This window comes from Salmo trutta, chromosome 21, assembly GCF_901001165.1.
Source record: "Salmo trutta chromosome 21, fSalTru1.1, whole genome shotgun sequence".
NCBI lineage: Eukaryota > Metazoa > Chordata > Actinopteri > Salmoniformes > Salmonidae > Salmo > Salmo trutta.
The window spans coordinates 1,124,349-1,147,091 of record NC_042977.1 but is presented as its reverse complement, the minus strand read 5'-3'; the positions used below and the strand labels follow the sequence as shown (position 1 = coordinate 1,147,091).

The following is a 22,743-nucleotide window of genomic DNA, read 5'->3' as shown; positions in this document are numbered from 1 at the left end:
CACTCACCTGAATTCTGATCATTATCACACACTATTTAGTTCAGTTCTTTGCACCCCATCATTGTGAGGTATTGTTTGTTTTGTGACACACTTCTATTCGGAGCTCTGGTTTTCCCGTAATTTACTCCTTCCCTGTATGATAGTTTTGCCTGCTCACTAACTACGCCGTTTGCCTATTCCCTATTATTATCGGATTTCCTGTTATCACCCTATTGTCCGATCTCCCAGACGATGTTACTAGCCTTTTCCCTGCCTGTACTGTTGCCCTTTTGGACCCCTGTGTATGACCTTCAGCCTGCCCCTGGACCCAGCTACCTGCCTCCTCCTGTGGTCCTTTACAACAAACACATGCTGCGCCCTGCGCTTGAAACCAGCTCTCTGTCTCCCATCGTGTTCATTACACTGTGTAGGTTAGAAGAGCATAGCTTCCCCCACTGATCTGTTTCTGGGATGATGAAGAAAGCGAAATAATGAACAACACTACATTTCATAATGGTGGGAGCAAGTTTGGCAGCCAAATATTTCATCTCAGTATTACTGCTCCCAACTTACATGATCGATACAGCTGAAAAGAAGGCAAGGAGATATGATTCAAGAAAAGATAAATTGAGTTTGCATGTCCTTTCTCTCCCTCTCTTCCAATTACTTCTCCCTTCCTTACCTGGTGTTGAGGTTCACTGTGAATAAAATTTGAATGAAAATGTGGGAAGCATGGATGATTATACGCATAGTAACACAAAAATAGCGGCCGTCATTTTGTCTCACAGGCTTACATGCAAAGCAAGCCAGCAGCTAGACTGGCTTCATTCAGTAAGTTTTTCACCGGTTATACACGCTGCGAACTTCTGCACTACTGCATGATTATGCGAAACACAAGTAAGACATAGCACATCTTATTGATTATCTAACTAAATTTGACCTTCTGATTATGTCGGAGCACTAGATCTGTTGATCGCTGGAGTCAGGTAGAAGATGTGTTCAGTATAAAGGCTTTCTTTTTCTTCTTCTTTGGTTTTTAAATGGCAGTTGGCAATGCAGAAAGGATTTCAAAGGCTCAGAAAAATATATGGTGTTTTTTTTTCTTCATTGAGGTTTATTGTCAGACTACAACCTATAAGGTGTATTTCCCCCACCTACTGTACGGGGTAGTTCGTGGGACTAAAATAAGAAAAAAGAAGGGGCGTCAGGGAACGCCCCATTGTCAGGAAATGCCCCCTTGTCAGACCCTTCTTGCTCCCTGGGGCTGAGTTCTCACTTTCGACCAATGGTAGCATGCAATAAAAAAGTGTGTACGGTACGGTAGCAGCCAGTTCAACCCCAACAATTTTGGTAACAACACTGACTGAAGAGCTAACTGTAAGGTAGCTAAATGCTTCTTATTTATTTCAGAAGTGCATATCACAATTTTAAAAGAAAGTGTAGAAGAATAAAAGATATGCTATCATATAGCTAACCAGCTAACATTGTACTACAGATTAATAGTTATCAGAGTCTTTATTGTATTAACTCATTTACATAGCTAGCGAGCTACTTTTCCTGTGTAAGGACTAGAGAGCTGTCCTTGTGTCCTCTGCCTAGTCTACACACTCGTGTGGATTTGCTTTCATCTGTTACTCTCCTCACCTTTCATATCCTCTTATCATCTCTTGTCTATTTTGTCAGTGTTGTTACAGAAGAAAGGAGGATGGACTTCACCAAGTCTTAACGCAACACAATGTCCAGAGTAACCAAGTGTGCCGGAGCGTCTGGCGTGTGCGGTCTCTGATCCAGAGGGGTGTCAGTGTGGACAGTAGAGATCCCCATGGATGGAACGCCCTCCACGAGGCTGCAGCCGCAGGTGCCACCGAAATGTGTGTGTGAGCTCTTCGCATCTGCTGGTAAGATGGGCAGGAGAGAAGGGCACTTCCTATCTTTCTCTTTTTATCTGCACTTGCCATCAAATGGTTGCCTGGCTACCCATCCACATCGCTCAGGCAAATACCACGCCCACTAACGTTTATTCTCCATGATAAGGCTGGATTTGCTTCCTCCCAAAATGTTTTAGAATCCAAACACATTCTGACCTTTCTGATTGGTCCCAGAAACCGATGGGTTGGGCCAAAGCTGGCCTACACAAATCATAAATCACGTCAGCACTTCTGGGATGGCAGGTTGACTGATTTATTTTTTATTTTTTAATTTTTTTATTTCACCTTTATTTAACCAGGTAGGCAAGTTGAGAACAAGTTCTCATTTACAATTGCGACCTGGCCAAGATAAAGCAAAGCAGTTCGACAACATACAAAAACACAGAGTTACACATGGAGTAAAACAACATACAATCAATGATGCAGTAGAAAAAAATAAGACTATATACAATGTGAGCAAATGATGTGAGATAAGGGAGGTAAAGGCAAAAGAAAAAGGCCATGGTGGCAAAGTAAATAAAGTATAGCAAGTAAAACACTAGAATGGTAGATTTGTAGTTTGAAGAAAGTTCAAAGTTAAAATATAAATAATATGGTGCAAAGGAGCAAAATAAATAAAGTAAATAAATACAGTAGGGGAAGAGGTAGTAGTTTGGCCTAAATTATAGATGGGCAATGTACAGGTGCAGTGATCTGGGAGCTGCTCTGATAGCTGGTGCTTAAAGCTAGTGAGGGAGATAAGTGTTTCCAGTTTCAGAGATTTTTGTAGTTCATTCCAGTCATTGGCAGCAGAGAACTGGAAGGAGAGACGACCAAAGGAGGAGTTGGCTTTAGGGGTGACCAGAGAGATATACCTGCTGGAGCGCGTGTGTTTGGCGACGATTATGAAGCGAAGGCCAGCCAACGAGAGCGTACAGGTCGCAGTGGTGGGTAGTATATGGGGCTTTGGTGACAAAACGGATGGCACTGTGATAGACTGCATCCAGCTTGTTGAGTAGGGTATTGGAGGCTATTTTGTAAATGACATCGCCGAAGTCGAGGATTGGTAGGATGGTCAGTTTTACGAGGGTATGTTTGGCAGCATGAGTGAAGGATGCTTTGTTGCGAAATAGGAAGCCAATTCTAGATTTAACTTTGGATTGGAGATGATTGATGTGAGTCTGGAAGGACAGTTTACAGTCTAACCAGACACCTAGGTATTTGTAGTTGTCCACAAATTCTAAGTCAGAACCGTCCAGAGAAGTGATGCTGGACAGGCGGGCAGGTGCAGGCAGCGATCGGTTGAAGAGCATGCATTTAGTTTTACTTGTGTTTAGGAGCAGTTGGAGACCACGGAAAGAGAGTTGAATGGCATTGAAGCTCGTCTGGAGGGTTGTTATCACAGTGTCCAAAGAAGGGCCAGAAGTATACAGAATGGTGTCGTCTGCGTAGAGGTGGATCAGAGATTCACCAGCAGCAAGAGCGACATCATTGATGTATACAGAGAAAAGAGTTGGCCCAAGAATTGAACCCTGTGGTACCCCCATAGAGACTGCCAGAGGTCCGGACAGCAGGCCCTCCGATTTGACACACTGAACTCTGTCAGAGAAGTAGTTGGTGAACCAGGCGACGCAATCGTTTGAGAAACCAAGGCTACTGAGTCTGCCGATGAGGATGTGGTGATTAACAGAGTCAAAAGCTTTGGCCAGGTCAATGAATACGGCAGCACAGTATTGTTTCTTATCGATGACGGTTACGATGTCGTTTAGGACGTTGAGCGTGGCTGAGGTGCACCCATGACCAGCTCTGAAACCAGATTGCATAGCGGAGAGGGTGCGGTGGGATTCGAGATGGTCGGTAATCTGTTTGTTGACTTGGCTTTCGAAGACCTTAGAAAAGCAGGGTAGGATGGATATAGGTCTGTAGCAATTTGGGTCAAGAGTGTCACCTCCTTTGAAGAGGGGGATGACAGCAGCTGCTTTCCAATCTATGGGAATCTCAGACGACACGAAAGAGAGATTGAACAGGCTATTAATAGGGGTTGCAATAATTTCGGCAGATAATTTTAGAAAGAAAGGGTCCAGATTGTCAAGCCCAGCTGATTTGTAGGGGTCCAGATTTTGCAGCTCTTTCAGAACATCAGCTGAATGGATTTGGGAGAAGGAGAAATGAGGGAGGCTTGGGCGAGTAGCTGTGGGGGGTGCAGTGCTGTTGAATGCAGTAGGGGTAGTTAGGTGGAAAGCATGGCCAGCTGTAGAAAAATGCTTATTGAAACTCTCAATTATAGTGGGCTTATCGGTGGTGACAGAGTTTCCTATCCTCAGTGCAGTGGGCAGTTGGGAGGAGGTGTTCTTATTCTCCATGGACTTTACAATGTCCCAGAACTTTTTAGAGTTCGAGTTGCAGGAAGCAAATTTCTGTTTGAAAAAGCTAGCCTTGGCGTTTCTAACTGCCTGTGTGTATTGGTTTCTAACTTCCCTGAAAAGTTGCATATCGCGGGGGCAGTTCGATGCTAATGCAGAACGCCACAGGATATTTTTGTGTTGGTTAAGGGCAGTCAGGTCTGGGGAGAACCAAGGGCTATATCTGTTCTTGGTTCTAAATTTCTTGAAAGGGGCATGCTTATTTAAGATGGTGAGGAAGGCATTTAAAAAAAATAACCAGGCATCCTCAACTGACGGGATGAGGTCAATATCCTTCCAGGATACCAGGGCCAGGTCGATTAGAAAGGCTTGCTCGTTGAAATGTTTCAGGGAGCGTTTGACAGTGATGAGTGGAGGTCGTTTGACCGCTGACCCATTACGGGTGCAGGCAATGAGGCAGTGATCACTGAGATCTTGGTTGAAAACAGCAGAGGTGTATTTAGAGGGCACGTTGGTTAGGATGATATCTATGAGGGTGCCAGTGTTTTTGGAGAGGTGGATTTTTAAAGTAGAAGTTCAAATTGTTTGGGTACAGACCTGGATAGCAGGACAGAACTCTGCAGGCTATCTCTGCAGTAGATTGCAACAAAATGTGAAATTAATATGGTTCATTTTTAAGGTTAGGGAAAAGTGCAGTGAATAATGCCACTTTCTAGGATGTCAATATAAATGAATGTATTTATGGTTGTTTGTAATTTTGTCTTGCCTCTTAATCATTATATGTGTTATTATTTTTACCATCGAGGACCACTTTGGAAACAAGTGTTTTAATGAATACTTTTAAGTGATATCCTCTGGGTCCACATTGTACATTTTTTTGTATATGTCTCTGATCCAAAATATATTAATTTCAATAGAGCAGAACATTCAAGGTCAAAAACAAGTTGTTCATGGAGATGTGCCAGAAGCAAGAGCACAAGAAGAACATCAAGCAGAACCACGACCAGCTCGTGAAAGGAGGCTACCTGTTGACTACATAGTTCATTGTAGTCCTACAACTAACATATGTTCATTAAAGGAAGTAATGTTAAAATCCGAACTGAGACAGATAGGCTAGTTAATAGATAGCTTAGCTGACAGCTATGGGAGCTAACCATGTAACTTTCTAATTGTTATTAAACCTTGTTAAATGATAATAGAAGTTGTGATCATTAGCCTGAGACACTCCTATAACATGTTTACTTTTCGTCATTTTCTCATGTTAAGCCTAGCGTTTTATGGTTCACAAAGCTAAAGGCCTACGGTGTTGCAATGCTGCTATTTAGAATGCTGGCTGGCGGCAATAATGTATTAGTAATTAAAGTGTGAAATTCAAAACATTGCATTTTTTTTTTTTGATGCAACAGCGTACTAATCTGATTTGTTTTTATATACAACTGTCCTGTTGGCCTGTAGCCTACCTTAGCCGTCTCACAGCTTGGATATAAAGTTTGTGCTGCGTAAAACCAGTCTATTAATGCCAAATAATACAACCAGTCCACCGTCAAAACAATAGCTTACTAGGGATTGTTTTATTATGCAGACAATGCAATCTAGCCTACTATATATAGCTATAGTGCCTTCAGAAAGTATTCACACCCCTTGACTTTTTCCACATTTTGTTGTACAGCCTGCATTTAAAATGGATTCAATTGAGATTTTGTGTCACTGACCTACACAAAATAACCCATAATGTCAAAGTGGAATTATGTTTTTAGAAATGTTTACAAATAAATAAAAAATTAAAAGCTGAAATGTCTTGAGTCAATAAGTATTCAATTATGGCAAGCCTAAATAAGTTCAGGAGTAAACATGTGCTTAACAAGTCACATAATAAGTTGCATGGACTCACTCTGTGTGCAATAATAGTGTTTAACATGATTTTAATGACTACCTCATCTCTGTTCCCCACACATACAATTATATGTAAGGTCCCTCAGTCAATCAGTGAATTTCAAACACAGATTCAACCACAAAGACCAGGGAGGTTTTCCAATGCCTTACAAAGAACGGCACCTATTGGTAGATGGGTCAACATAAAAAAGCAGACGTTGAATATCCCTTTAAGCATGGGGAAGTTACTAATTACACTTTGGATGGTGTATCGATACACCCAGTCACTACAAAGATGCAGGCGTCCTTCCTAACTCAGTTGCCGGAGAGGAAGCTAACCACAGGGATTTCCCCATGAGGCCAATGGTGACTTTAAAACAGTTTTTAATGGCTGTGATAGGAGAAAACTGAGAATGGATGAACAACATTGTAGTTACTCCACAATACTAACCGAAATGAAAGAGTGAAAAGGACGTCTGTACAGAATAAAAATATTCAAAAACAAAATTGTTTGCAATAAGACACTAAAGTAAAAAGCAAAAAATGTGGCAAAGAGTTATGTTTGGGGAAAATCCAACACAACACATCACTGCGTACCACTCTTCATATTTTCAAGCATGGTGGTGGCTGAATCATGTTATGGGTATGCTTGTCATCGGCAAGGAATAGGGAGTTTCTTTCAGGATAAATAGAAATGAAATATAGCTAAGCACAGGCAAAATCCTAAAGGGAAACCTGTTTCAGTCTGCTTCCAACAGACACTGGGAGATGAATTCACCATTCAGCAGGACAATAACCGAAAACACAAGGCCAAATATATACTGGAGTTGCTTACCAAGACGACATTGAATGTTCCTCCATGGCCTAGATAGTGTTGACTTAAATCGTCTTGAAAATCTATGGCAAGACTTGAAAATGGCTGTCTAGCAATGATCAACAACCAACTTCACAGAGCTTGAAAACATTTTTTAAAGAATAATGTGCAAATGTGACCAACCGGCTCAAATTAAGTCGCTCTGGATAAGAGCGTCTGCTAAATGACTAAAATGTAAATGTAAATGTAAATTGGTCTTATGTAGAAAAATTTGAAATTGTGTTTTTTTGACATTGGATAAAAGTAGAGACTTGGTATATCATACACTGCATTTTTCGAGGAACAATGGGAAAGTAATTCTGCTTTGAAAGTTTACAAACTTGTAAACTCACTTTTGAGAAAATGGCCTTTGAATTTTTTGGTACCTACTGGAAAGCTCTCCTCAGCATTGTTCACACCCTCTTAAGCCAGCCCCACCCATTTCTTTAAGGATTCACATGTGAGGTCATGTGTTAAACAGTAAGTAGTGTTGAAATTAAGACTAAAAGTGGTAGTAGCCTACAATAAGGAAAAATTCCAGATAAACAGAAAGTGTCCAGATAAAAATATTTGATAATTATTAGATGACGCTTACCCGACACACTTGTCTAAATTGATGGGTCATGTGAAAGAAATGCTATAATCACCAGTTTTATTTTACTAGGCAATTCAGTTAAGAACAAGTTCCTAGGAACTAGAAACTGCCTTGTTCAGGGGCAGAACAACAGATTTGTACCTTGTAAGCTCGGGGATTTGAACTTGCAACCTTTATTAGTCCAACGCTCTAACCACTAGGCTACGCTGCCACAGTCACATCCAATGGTGGAAAAAGTACTAAATTGTCATAGTTTTTAGTTTAGTTTATTAATTTGACCATTTTAAAAAACAAGCACACATACAACTTAAAAGCCATACATTCACATAAATAAAATCATAGAGGATAACACACAATAAAGTCTGGGACTTATTTCCATTGTGGTCCTCTTGACACAAGATGGCTAGACAAGATCGAACACAGTACGATAATAATAAAACAAAAACGTAGAAGAAGAACATCTATCTCGTCATTCCAGTTACATCATTTTACATTTACATTTTAGTCATTTAGCAGACGCTCTTATCCAGAGCAACTTACAGTAGTGAATGCATACCTTTCATTTCATGCATTTTTTGTTGTTGTTGTACTGGCCCCCCGTGGGAATCAAACCCACAACCCTGGCATTGCACACACCATGCTGGCGTTGCAAACACCATGCTCTACCAGCTGAGCCACAGGGAAGACATCATAGGTGTTATTCATATGGGCACAGAGGACATCAAACATATTTTTACTTTATTTTTAAAGCTGCCCAGAGAGGACGTTGTTTTTATAGGCAGAGGCAACTCATTCCATTCTGAGGCTCCGGTGTACAGGTAAGTACCTTTCCCAGCATTACTACTGAACCTGTATAAGCACACATCAGCAACACCTGATCTGGTGCTGTGATTGTGTGCATCCCTAACACGAGGAAAGTAATCACTTAGATATCTGGGCGCAGGACCATAAATACTCCTGTAAACCAAACCTAGTCTAATCTGAGACACCCTAGCCTCAACAGGCAGACAGTTTAGTTCCTGAAAGCAGCTCCTGCCTATGTGAGTACGTGGACTCACCTTCAATACTACCCGGATCAGCTTATTCTGGGCTATCTGGAGCTTCCCCTTCATAAGTTTAGATAAGCCCCCAAACCAGGAAGTACTAGCATAGTCAAAATGGCATTGAATGAGGGCAGTAGCTAGCACTTTCATGGAGTCCTTATCAAGCTGCTTGGACTTTCTAGGCAAAAACTTAGTCCTGGCATTAACCTTCCCTAGCACCTTATTGGCCATGCTCACACCTCCTAAGCTTCCATCAAGGATACATCCCAAGTAGCCAACAGAGGTTTTAGTAGTCAGCACCTCACCTCCTAACTCCATTCTGATTTCAGACGACCTACACAATTTAGGTCTGGATACAAAAATAATTGCTTCAGTTTTCCCTAAGTGCAGAGATAGCTTAGTGCAGAGATAGCTTCCTCCCATCTATGTCAGCGTTGCGCAGCTGCTGAAACCTGGTCCCGACTGAGTCTGAACGGTCCTAGGCGACAATAACACCAGGCTCCAGACCGTCGAAGCTGTAAAACAGGAAATAACAAAAAAAAATACATTACAACCTTGCACAACATCAATTCACCCCCCAAGTTTAGATAAGAAGAATAACCTCAGAATGCAATGCAAATTATATTCACCTGAAGTGCTGGTATTGCTTGATCTGTGACAGCGGTCTGAAGTACGGAGTCAGGTGTTGTTGCCAGCCATAGCTTTCCACCAGCACTGTACCATCCTCTAGTCCAACCAGCTGTGGAATGTTGACCCCCGTCACAATGCTGTCCTTCACATGATGACTGCGCTGCTGCCTTTGTTGGATGACATGCCTTCATCAATCAAGTAGTTGACTAGTTGTGGTATTATTTCACAGCATACACCAAACAAGCCACACTTGCGAGAAGTTAAAAGGTAGATGGGACCTGGCTGTATAGGGTCAGAAGGATAGCGCACCTGCAAACAACAAAAGATAAATTACAATTAATTGTCTCACCCCTGTCAGTCTGTCATTACACAGCTCAGTGAAAGGTATTTGCCTGCCTCCCATATATATATATATATATATAGTGACTTGCGACATACGCCTAGTTTCCTGAAATGGGACACAAATATTGTACAATTCAGTTGTGCAAGGCTCTTAGAGACTTACCCAAAAAGGGGGTTTGCTCTCATTATCGCTGCTGGTTCTTTAGCAGTCATCAGCTTGGTTTTCTGGGAGAGGAGGAGGAGGAGGAGGGCCGGCACTCTCATTAGAGGAACTGTCACTATTCTCGAGAGGAGGAAGAAGAGGAGGAGCAAGGCCACAGTCATGGATGGGCCCAGGCAGTGAGGACTTTATCGGGACTGGGAGGCTGCTAGTGCTAGCTGGTGCTTAAGTAGGCCTCCACCTGCGCTGGTATTTTGTCAGTCGAGGACGAGGTGGTAGCTTTGCTGATTTGCTTATCTTCAGTAATTTGTTACGAGCTTGATTCGATGAAGTTTATTTGCTGTGTTTTTGTGCACCACTTGGTCTTGCCTTTTGTTTATCCATCTTGAACAACACACTCACTCTCCATCCGATTCCCACCTGATTCACTTAACTTTTTTGAACTTGATAGCCAATTAGGTGAGGAGGCCGAGGCGGGTTGCTGTTGGCGCCGCTGAGAAATAAGCAAATTAGATGCATGAAAACCATATTGTCTGTCTGACTCACCTACTACTACCCATGTAAACTCAGCAAAAAAAGAAACGTCCTCTCACTGTCACCTGCGTTTATTTTCAGCAAACTTAACATGTGTAAATATTTGTAAGAACATAACAAGATTAACAACTGAGAAATAAACTGAACAAGTTCCACAGACATGTGACTAACAGAAATTGAATAATGTGTCCCTGAACAAAGGGCGGGTCAAAATCAAAAGTAACAGTCAGTATCTGGTGTGGCCACCAGCTGCATTAAGTACTGGAGTGCATCTCCTCCTCGTTGACTGCACCAGATTTGCCAGTTCTTGCTGTGAGATGTTACCCCACTCTTCCACCAAGGTACCTGCAAGTTTCTGGACATTTCTGGGGGGAATGGCCCTAGCCCTCACCCTCTGATCCAACAGGTTACAGACGTGCTCAAAGGAATTGAGATCAGGGTTCTTCACTGTCCATGGCAGAACACTGACATTCCTGTCTTGCAGGAAATCACGCACAGAACGAGCAGTATGGCTGGTGGCATTGTCATGCTGGAGGGTCATGTCAGGACGAGCCTGCAGGAAGGGTACCACATGAGGGAGGAGGATGTCTTCCCTGTAACGCACAGCGCTGAGATTGCCTGCAATGACAACAAGCTCAGTCCGATGATGCTGTGACACAACGCCCCAGACCATGACGGACCCTCCACCTCCAAATCAATCCCGCTCCAGAGTACAGGCCTCGATGCAACGCTCATTCCTTCGACGATAAACGCAAATCCGACCATCCCCCCTGGTGAGACAAAACCGTGACTCGTCAGTGAAGACCACTTTTTGTCAGTCCTGTCTGGTCCAGCGATGGTGGGTTTGTGCCCATAGGTGACGTTGTTGCCGGTGATGTCTGGTGAGGACCTGCCTTACAACAGGACTACAAGCCCTCAGTCCAGCCTCTCTCAGCCTATTGCGGACAGTCTGAGCACTGATGGAGCGATTGTGCATTCCGTGGTCTGCCACTGCGAGGACGATCAGCTGTCCGTCCCGTCTCCCTAAAGCGCTGTCTTAGGCGTCTCACAGTACAGACATTGCAATTCATTGCCCTGGCCACATCTGCAGTACTCATGCCTCCTTGCAGCATGCCTAAGGCACGTTCACGCAGATGAGCAGGGACCCTGGGCATCTTTCTTTTGGTGTTTTTCAGAGTCAGTAGAAAGGCTTATTTAGTGTCCTAGGTTTTCATAAATGTGACCTTAATTGCCTACCATCTGCAAGCTGTCAGTGTCTTAACAACCGTTCCACAGATGCATGTTCATTAATTGTTCATGGTTCATTTAACAAGCATGGAAAACAGTGTTTAAACCCTTTACAATGAACATCTGTGAAGTTATTTGAATTTTTACGAATTATCTTTGAAAGACAGGGTCCTGAAAAAGGGCCGTTTATTTTTTTGCTGAGTTTACATTGGATAACATGGACTTTGCCATTGAGGGCTTCCAACATTTTAAAGTAGTCAACTGGGTGGGGATGCCAATGGGTTGGAAGCAATCAGCCAATAGAGCGCTGTCTTCTTCAAAATGGTTTGCGTATGTTTCGTAAATGGCTTTAAGTGGATATATCACCGCCATCTAGTGGCGACAATAAATTAATTACACACAAGATTTGGTTCAGGACTCCAGCACTGCAGGTGGCAGTATGTCACAGATATTAGGTTTACGCTTTTTCCAAAAACAAAGAAAAAGAAAATTGACTGCTTTAAATGGAGATAGCCTCAATGGCACTGCCCATGCTGTCACAGATGCCATAATGGCAAAATTGTGTCCTCTTTCTAACTCTATGGTGGAGATTGACTATGACTCTGGGATAGATTGGTGGAGACTGACTATGACTCTGGGATAGATTGGTGGAGACTGACTATGACTCCGGGCTTGTTTAATGGAGAATGAGTCTAAAGGAGAAATCTCAGCAGATTGATTGTTGGTCTGCACAGTAAGGGGCTGTTGGTTCGCCGTTCGCTTGCTGTCGGCGCGGTGTGTTATAGCAACTGATGGGCATCGTTTTTGCTTGCTTCTACATGTAGAATCGGTTTGCAGACGGTCGACAATCCTACCAGTCTGTCTGTGACCTAATAGATTGGTGCAGAATGATTGACTAATAGACTGGTGGAGACTGACTCTCACTATGATAGATTAGTGAAGAGCACAGGAGGCTGCTGAGGGGAGGACAGCTCATAATAATGGCTGGGATGGAGTGAATGGAATGGCATCAATTTAGTTCGATACCATTCCATTTTTCTGTTCCAGCTATTACTATGAGCCCGTCCTCCACAATTAAGATGCCACCAACCTCCGGTGGTGGAGAGTGACTCTAAAGTGTCTCCTGACACTTCAGAGAATCTATCTCCAGTTACCGACCACGCCACAATCAGGAAAAATAAACCAAAATACCAAACAGTGGAATCTAAAGTAGCCTACCCCATGGTCTATGTGCCTCTTCTGAGCCCAAAATTAAGAAAACCTTTTCAAAATTTCTAGGACGCAAATCCATGAGTTTGTGTTTTATGGTATTATAATATAGATGACTTATAAGCCTTGTTTGCAATAGCTTCCTATCTAAATGAGGTACAGATCAAAAACCAACTACAGTGAGTTCCCTGACCACGCTTATCCATGCTACGGCAATTCAGTCACAAAAGTGTGGATGCCCTTAGGTAGAAAGGAACTTTTGAATGCCTAACTGAAAATGTTTAGCAGCTGCTGAATGTAAGGGGACAAAATACTAGCCTACAGTAAAAACACTCTCAGAGGGAAATTAAACGACTGAATCACCCTTTAATCATTGTAGAATAGAACTGGCCCTTTGTGTTGATAGACAATAATAAGAGAAGTCATATTTGCTCTTGTTACACTGGACAGGGCTTTAGCGGTCATATTTTAAATACAAAAGGCCCCATGAGTTGGTAAGACTTCGCTATCCACTACAATCTATAGAAAACTTACAGAAGCTTCAGACACCTTTAAATACTTGTGCATCATCGGCAATGGAGAGAGTTCATAATACAGAATGGGTGTGGGGGGGGGATCAACAACTGGACACCACCATGCGGTATGTATCATGGAGTTACATCCTGAGATTGAAATTAAAAAAGAATACTAAAACAGACATGATATAAAAACAAGAAACAACTGTTGTCCAGTCAACCCCCCCTCCCCCCCAACCCGCCATTTCAGTTAACATCACTTATACAGAAACTGACCATGTTTTTTTTTACATCAACAACATTATAATATAAATGTTTTATAATGGTACCAAGCCATCACTCGCACACCAGGAAACTATTTAAAACTCCCTTTTTCATTCTCAACTTTGATAGAAATCTGTGGTTAATATATCATATTTGTTATTTTATTGTTTATTATTGGGAACCATAAACTGTTCCCCAGCTGGTGTACAGCCAAAAGAAATAAAAGTTAAAAGGTCACAACACAAAGACCTACCTCAGCATCATTACTTATTCTACATTATTTATCTTGTACATTCAAAGTAAAACAAAATAGATGTTTTCCAAGCGGTTGAAGTTATACAGTACAGTAAAAATGTGTTTCCTCATAATAGCTCATAAAAGTAGAAGACGGCAGCACAGAAAAGTTTGGCGAACATATGGAGTAAAATGAGCAACATTTGCTTTGGTGCAAGTTAGCATCTTTACCATGCATCACTGGCTTGGTAGCAATCAGATTAAACATAAAGGGGTGTTGTTTAGGTACTCTCCAAACCTCATAAACCATGTACGGTTAAAGGGGGGGTATCAACAGGCTGCCAAAAACGATTGAAAAACTGCCCCAGTAAAACAAGGGAACTCCCTTGTACTATCCCCCAGCATGTCCTTCAAGAGTCCTTCAGCCGTCTTGGCTCACTCATCTTCCTCCACGATATCGTCCATTCGTCGCCGGGGCCGTACATCATTCATTGGGGCTGAGTCCTCTTCCCCTTCCCCCACCTCTTCAACTTCCGTGTCTTTCTTTTTTTTCTACATGGAGGAAAAATATGATTTATCACCTCTGAGTGCCAAACACTCAGAACAAAATGTTTTATTTTTTATTTCATCTTTATTTTATGTGATAACTGATAATGATGACTTTCTTTCTTACTTGGTTCTCTTAGGAGAGTTTACAACTGGATAATTGTAACAATAACTTGTCTTATAGTGACCAAGCCACATACAGTATAACATATTTTTGCTCTGTTAAATAAAAGTAATTGTCACGACTTCCGCCGAAGTTGGTCCCTCTCCTTGTTCGGGCGGCGTTCGGCGGTCGACGTCACCGACCTTCTAGCCATCGCCGATCCACTTTTCATTGGTTTTGTCTTGTCTTCCATAACACCTGGTTCCAATTCCATCAATTACATGTTGTGTATTTAACCCTCTGTTCCCCCCCCCATGTCTTTGTCCGTAACTGTTTGTTATAGTGCTTGTGCACAGTATGCTGGTATTTACCGGGTTTTGTTTGACCCATTGATTGTATTATTCGGTTGACGGTGGTTTATGGTTATTAAACACAACCGTTGTAAATCGGATTCCGCTCTCTTGCGCCTGACTTCTCTGCCGCCAGTAGCATCGCATTACAGAATTATGGACCAATACTATGGAGTCAGCAGGAGCAGGTACCCCGGGTATAGGGGTGGAGGAGAACGTCCGGGAGCACGTAGCAATGCTCTAACCGCGTTGTCGAGACAATGGACCGCTGGGAGAGACAGGGAGTTCTTCCAGCGCCTCCACCAGCACAACCGGGGTCTCCACTGAGTGCCCCTCTTCATCCTGGTCCCAGTGGGATTCGTCTCTCCCTGCCCCCAGGAACCCTCTGCCAGGGGTTCCTTCTACAATTAGACCTATACCTGGCCACCGTCCACCCGGCTCCGTCGGGCTGTGAGAGGGTGTCCGCCCTCGTCTCGTGCCTCACCGGGAAAGCCCTGGAGTGGGCCAACGCCGTGTGGAGAAAGGGAGATGCGGCATTGGACCAGTTTGAGGAGTTCACCCGCCGTTTCTGGGCAGTCTTCGACCACCCGCACGAGGGTAGAGCGGCGGGTGAGCGCCTCTTCCATCAGAGGCAGGAGACGAGGAACACCCAGGAGTTCGCCCTGGAGTTTAGGACCCTGGCTGCCGGCGCGGGATGGAATGACAGGGCCCTGATCGACCATTACCGCTGCAGTCTGCGTGAGGACGTCCATCGGGAGTTGACCTGCAGAGACACCACCCTCACGTTTGACCAGCTGGTGGACCTGTCCATCCGGCTGGACAACCTGCTGGCTACCCGCGGACGTTCAGATCGGGGTCTGTTGGTTCCATCCCCCCCGCACCCCCTGTCCGATACCTATGGAGCTGGGAGGGGCGGTGCGCAGGGAGACCGGAGGGGGTTCCAGCTCGTGCACCATCTGTGGCCTCAGAGGTCACACTGCCAGTCGGTGCTGGGTTGGTTCCTCTGGGGATCGAGGCAGCAGGCAGGGCGCTCTGGCGTCACCCCAGATGAGCCGGCACCATTCTCACCCAGAGCCCTCTGTTGCTCATATGTTTGTCTATGTCAGTTTTTCTGAGTTTTCCCCGCATTCCCAGCATAAGGCACTCGTCGATTCAGGCGCGGCTGGGATCGTTCGCCCATAGTTTAGGGATCCCCTTTGTTCCCATGGCTGTGCCCTTCCCCGTTCACACCTTAGATAGTCGACCATTAGGGTCAGGTTTCATCAGGGAGGCCACTGCTCCTCTGGGCATGGTGACGCAGGGGGGGAACAAGGAGAGAATTAGTCTTCCTTATTGACTCTCCTGCGTTTCCCGTGATGCTAGGCCTACCCTGGTTAGTTTGTAATGACCCCACTGTTTCTTGGCCACAGAGGGCTCTCACGGGGTGGTCGCGGGAGTGCTCGGGGAGGTGTTTAGGGGTTTCCGTTGGTGCTACTATGGTGGAAAGTCCAGACCAGGTCTCCACTGTCGTGTCTGTGGCATCATTAACTGAAGACATGTTTATCAAATAACTCTCTGTAATTATTATTACGTGATTAACTGATTAATCGTGTAACTGTAATTAACTAGAAGGTCGGGGCACCAAGGAAAATATTCAGATTACAAAGTTATAATTTTCCTAATATAACTTTCCAGATATCATATCTGACCTATGAGTCTTCTGATTTAATGACTTATTTTTACCTAGCGTCAGTCTCATTCCAAACGTTGTAAATTGTTGTTATCTGCACGAACCCAGTCTTCACTAAGTCATCCATACATCAATTGTCTTAAAATAATTTATTTACTAAACTAAGTAATTCACAGAAAGCATACAAAACAGTAGGTATCGTTACAAAGCAATGGTTGAGGAATGTGCCCTAGTGGGCTAAACCGGCATGGCGGCTTGTTAAACAAACAAGGGGGGTGGGGGCAGCATAGAAAACACTACAGGGTTGATAAATATTAAGAATTGATATGCTAATCCTTTGCACATGAACGCTCACTCATTCGGGAACAATTGCAATCAATATACATATTTACGCTCAGTGTGTCGTCGGGATCCTTGTTGGAGAGTTTCGTCCTCTCTCTCTCTCGCTTGGTTAGAATGGTTCTTTCAAAGCGACATTCATTAATGTCGTTATAGAATGGATGTTTCGTCGGTTGTCACGTTCAATGATACCGAATACCTAGCCGCAGACTAGTAATTAATATCAAAGACTTGTTATTCTTCTGTATCGATAGTTTAACTTGTTGGGGCTAGGGGGCAGTATTTACACGGCCGGATAAAAAAGTACCCGATTTAATCTGGTTACTAATCCTACCCAGTAACTAGAATATGCATATACTTATTATATATGGATAGAAAACACCCTAAAGTTTCTAAAACTGTTTGAATGGTGTCTGTGAGTATAACAGAACTCCTATGGCAGGCAAAAACCTGAGAAGGTTTCATGCAGGAAGTGGCCTGTCTGACAAGGTGTTGTTGTTCTTGCTTCTGTTTATTGAAGAGTCAGGATCTTAGCTGTAACGTGACAATTCCTACGGCTCCAATAGGCTCTCAGAGCCCGGGAAAAACCTGAACGATGACGAGGCAGCCTCAGGCTGAAACACATTATCGCCTTTTCCAAGTGGCCCATCAGAGGACAATGGAATTAGGTGCGTGCCCGATTCGACCCCGTGCAGTATTTTCCTTCGGCTGTTTAGCTAATTGCAGATTCCCGGTCGGAATATTATCGCTTTTTTACGAGAATAATGGCATAAAAATTGATTTTAAACAGCGGTTGACATGCTTCGAAGTACGGTAATGGAATATTTAGACATTTTTTGTCACGTTATGCGCCATGCGCACGACCGTGATTTACCATTCTGATAGTGTCTAGAACGCACGAACAAAACGTCGCTGATGGAACATAACTATGGATTATTTGGGACCAAACCTACATTTGTTATTGAAGTAGAAGTCCTGGGAGTGCATTCTGACGAAGAACAGGAAAGGTAAGACCATTTTTCTTATAGGAAATGTGATTTTGGTGAAGGCTAAACTGGGTGGGTGTCTAAATAGCTAGCCCGTGATGCCGGGCTATCTACTCAGAATATTGCAAAATGTGCTTCATCCGAAAGCTATTTTAAAATCGGACATATCGAGTGCATAGAGGAGTAATGTATCTATAATTCTTAAAATAATTGTTATGCTTTTTGTGAACGTTTATCGTGAGTAATTTAGTAAATTGTTAGTAAATTCCCCGGAAGTTTGCGGGGGATATGCTTTTTCTGAACGTCACATGCTAATGTAAAAAGCTGGTTTTTGATATAAATATGAACTTGATTGAACAGACATGCATGTATTGTATAACATAATGTCCTAGGTGTGTCATCTGATGAAGTTCATCAAAGGTTAGTGCTGCATTTAGCTGTCTTCTGGGTTTTTGTGACATTATATGCTAGCTTGAAAAATGGGTGTCTGATTATTTCTGGCTGGGTACTCTGCTGACATAATCTAATGTTTTGCTTTCGTTGTAAAGCCTTTTTGAAATCGGACAGTGTAGTTAGATTAACGAGAGTCTTGTCTTTAAATAGCTGTAAAATAGTCATATGTTTGAGAAATTGAAGTAATAGCATTTCAAACGTTTTGAAAATCGCGCCACAGGATTACACTGGCTGTTACGTAGGTGGGACGAATTCGTCCCGCCGGTCCCATAGAGGTTAACACATGTTGTAGTTAACATGATCATGTTACTTGGACTTTAGTTATAGGAGTAAGAATTTTCACTTTGCTGTTTTGTCTAAAACAAGCTAATGTTAACTGGCAAAGCATAATTGGGTAGCTAACGTTAGCCGATTTAATCTGGTTACTACTCCTGCCCAGTAACTAGAATATGCATATAATTATTGGCTTTGGATAGAAAACTCCCTAAAGTTTCTAAAACTGTTTGAATGGTGTCTGTGAGTATAACAGAACTCATATGGCAGGCAAAAACCTGAGAAGATTCTGACCAGGAAGTGGCCTGTCTGACAAGTTGTTGTTCTTCTTGCCTCTGTTTATTGAAGACTGAGGATCTTTGCTGTAACGTGACACTTCCTACGGCTCCCATAGGCTCTCAGAACCCGGGAAAAAGCTGAATGACGTAATTCAATGCCCAGGCTGAAACACATTAGCGCGTTTGGCAAGTGCTCTATCAGAGGGCCATTAGACGAGGCTCGTGCATGAGTGGATAGCATGCTTTTAGTTTTTCTCTCGTTGAATGTAAACAGGCTTTGCCAGTCGGAATATTATCGCTTTTTTATGAGAAAAGTGGCATAAAAATTGATTTTAAACAGCGGTTGACATGCTTCGAAGTACGGTAATGGAATATTTAGAATTTTTTTGTCACGAAATGCGCAATGCTCGTAACCCTTATTTACCCTTCGGATAGTGTCTTGAACGCACAAACAAAACACCGCTGTTTGAACATAACTATGGATTATTTGGGACCAAACCAACATTTGTTATTGAAGTAGAAGTCCTGGGAGTGCATTCTGACGAAGACAGCAAAGGTAATAACATTTTTCTTATAGTAAATCTGACTTTGGTGAATGCTAAACTTGCTGGGTGTCTAAATAGCTAGCCCTGTGATGCCGGGCTATCTACTTAGAATATTGCAAAATGTGCTTTCACCGAAAAGCTATTTTAAAATCGGACATATCGAGTGCATAGAGGAGTTCTGTATCTATAATTCTTAAAATAATTGTTATGTTTTTTTGTGAACGTTTATCGTGAGTAATTTAGTAAATTCACCGGAAGTGTTCGGTGGGAATGCTAGTCACATGCTAGTCACCTGCTAATGTAAAAAGCTGGTTTTTGATATAAATATGAACTTGATTGAACAGACATGCATGTATTGTATAACATAATGTCCTAAGATTGTCATCTGATGAAGATCATCAAAGGTTAGTGCTGCATTTAGCTGTGGTTTGGGTTTATGTGACATTATATGCTAGCTTGAAAAATGGGTGTCTGATTATTTCTGGCTGGGTACTCTGCTGACATAATCTAATGTTTTGCTTTCATTGTAAAGCCTTTTTGAAATCGGACAGTGTGGTTAGATTAACGAGAGTCTTGTCTTTAAAATGCTGTAAAATAGTCATATGTTTGAGAAATTGAAGTAATAGCATTTCTAAGGTATTTGAATAACGCGCCACGGGATTCAACTGGCTGTTGAGTAGGTGGGACGCAAGCGTCCCACATAGCCCAGAGAGGTTAAGCTTTGAACAGAAATACAATTCTCTCACATTAACATCAGTACATAGCATCTCAACATCTTCCAAATAGCTTTATCCTTATTCATTAATTTTATACAGCCATTTAGATGTAAGTCCCATAGCTGAGGCTATTATATAAACATTATCATCGTAATATGTACGTATTTTCTCTCATGAGTTTCACAAAATTGTACCAAACGGACCAGTTCGTAGCTGGATTCTTCACCGATCTTTTATACCTTCTCCAGAACATAAATGTCGTTCGGTTCTCCAATCCTGTGAAGTGGAAGAATCCTTTGTTCTCTATACAAAACCCACTCTGTCTCAAAACTGTGGCCTCTGAGGCAGGACATTCCCTTTGGAATTTACGACCGCCTTCTGACCACAGCAGCCTGGGTAGGGGGAGGTAGGTAGGGGGATGGTGCATAGAAAACCCAGAGGGCAACGTCATGACACCACCGTGCGCATTCCCCCTGAATATACCGATTTGCCTCTCGCCTTCTCTGCCCGGCAATTACCACCCCATCGACGGGGCGATTGTGCGATAAATCTCCTGGTAGACACTGCACTTCCCAGGAGTCACGTGTATCCCCTCTCACAGGCGGAGATGGAGGCTATGGAAACATATGTCTCCGAATCCCTGCGTCAGGGGTACATTTGGTCCTCCACTTCACCCGTCTCCTCAAGTTTATTTTTTGTGAAGAAGAAGGAGGGAGGTCAGCGCCCGTGTATTGACTATCAGGGTCTGAACCAGATCACTGTGAGGTATAGTTACCTGCTACCACTCATAGCCACAGCAATTGAGTCAATGCACGAGGCGCGCTTCTTCACCAAACTAGATGTCAGGAGCGCTTACAACCTGGTGCGTATCCGAGAGGGAGACGAATGGAAGACGGCTTTCAGTACCACCTCAGGGCACTATGAGTACCTCGTCATGCCGTACGGATTCATGAATGCACCATCAGTCTTCCAAGCCTTTGTAGACAAGATTTTCATGGACCTGCACGGGCAGGGTGTAGTGTTGTATATTGATGACATTCTGATATACTCTGCTACACACGCCGAGCATGTGTCCCTGGTGCGCAGGGAGCTTGGTCGACTGTTGGAGCATGACCTATACGTCAAGGCTGAGAAATACTTGTTTTTCCAGCAATCCGTCTCCTTCCTAGGGTATCGCATTTCCACCTCAGGGGTGGAGATGGAGAGTGACCGCATTTCAGCTGTGCGTAACTGGCCGACTCCCACCATGGTAAAGGAGGTGCAGCGGTTCTTAGGGTTTGCCAACTACTACCGGAGTATATCCGTGGTTTTGGTCAGGAAGCGGCTCCCATTACCTCACTGCTGAAAGGGGGCCCGGTGCGTTTGCAGTGGTCGGCTGAGGCGAACAGGGCTTTTAGTCATCTGAGGGCTCTGTTTACCTCGGCTCCCGTGCTGGCCCATCCGGATCCCTCTTTGGCATCCATAGTGGAGGTGGACGCGTCCGAGGCTGGGATAGGAGTTGTGCTCTCTCAGCGCTTGGGTACGCCACCGAAGCTCCGCCCCTGTGCCTTCGTCTCGAAGAAGCTCAGCCCGGCAGAGCGAAACTATGACGTGGGGGACCGGGAGCTGTTGGCTGTCGTCAAGACCTTGAAGGTGTGGAGACATTGGCTTGAGGGGGCTAGACACCCTTTTCTCATCTGGACTGACCACCGCAATCTGGAGTACATCCAGGCAGCGAGGAGACTGAACCCTCGCCAGGCAAGGTGGGCCATGTTTTTGACCCGTTTTGTGTTTACCCTTTCCTACAGACCAGGCTCCCAGAACGTAAAGGCAGACGCATTATCCCAGCTGTATGACACAGAGGAGCGGCCCATGGATCCCACTCCCATACTCCCCGCCTCCTGCCTGGTGGCGCCAGTAGTGTGGGAGCTGGACACGGACATTGAGCAGGCATTACGCGCAGAGCCCGTTCCCGTCCAGTGTCCTGCTGGGCATCTGTACGTCCCGTCTGCTGTTTGTTACCGGTTGATCTATTGGGCCCACACATCACCCTCCTCTGGTCATCCTGGGATCGGTCGGACAATGCGTTGTTTGAGCGGGAGGTACTGGTGGTCTACCTTGGCTAAGGACGTGAGGGTTTATGTTTCCTCCTGCTTAGTGTGCGCCCAGTGTAAGGCTCCTAGGCACCTGCCCAGAGGTAAGCTACACCCCTTACCCGTTCCACAGCGGCCTTGGTCGCACCTGTCGGTGGATTTTCTGACTGATCTTCCACTCTCACAGGGTAACACCGCGATCCTGGTCATTGTGGATCGTTTCTCTAAGTCCTGTCGTCTCCTCCCTCTGCCCGGTCTCCCTACGCCCCTACAGACTGCGGAGGCCTTGTTTACACGTCTTCCGGCACTACGGGGTGCCTGAGGATATAGTGTCTGATCGGGGACCCCAGTTCACGTCTAGGGTCTCGAAGGCGTTCATGGAACGTCTGGGGGTCTCGATCAGCCTTACTTCAGGGTTTCACCCCGAGAGTAATGGGCAGGTGGAGAGAGTGAACCAGGATGTGGGTAGGTTTCTGCGGTCCTATTGCCAGGACCGGCCGGGGGAGTGGGCGGCGTTTGTGCCCTGGGCCGAGATGGCACAAAACTCGCTCCGCCACTCCGCCACTAACCTCTCTCCCTTCCAGTGCGTACTGGGGTACCAGCTGGTTCTGGCACCTTGGCATCAGAGTCAGACCGAGGTTCCTGTGGTGGACGACTGGTTCAGGTGCGCGGAGGAGACATGGGAA

General features: G+C 44.2%; 1 protein-coding gene across 2 annotated transcripts in view; it reads right to left on the bottom strand.

Moving 5' to 3' along the window:
* Positions 1–13,062: 13,062 nt before the first annotated feature.
* Positions 13,063–22,743, bottom strand: part of ankhb (ANKH inorganic pyrophosphate transport regulator b) — a 96,702-nt gene continuing 87,021 nt past the window's right edge. For both annotated transcript variants that reach the window (XM_029703934.1, XM_029703935.1), the window contains exon 12: positions 13,063–14,279. In XM_029703934.1, coding sequence (XP_029559794.1) covers positions 14,163–14,279 — 117 coding nt within the window. In that variant the 3' untranslated portion in view covers positions 13,063–14,162. The remainder of the gene's footprint in view (positions 14,280–22,743) is intronic.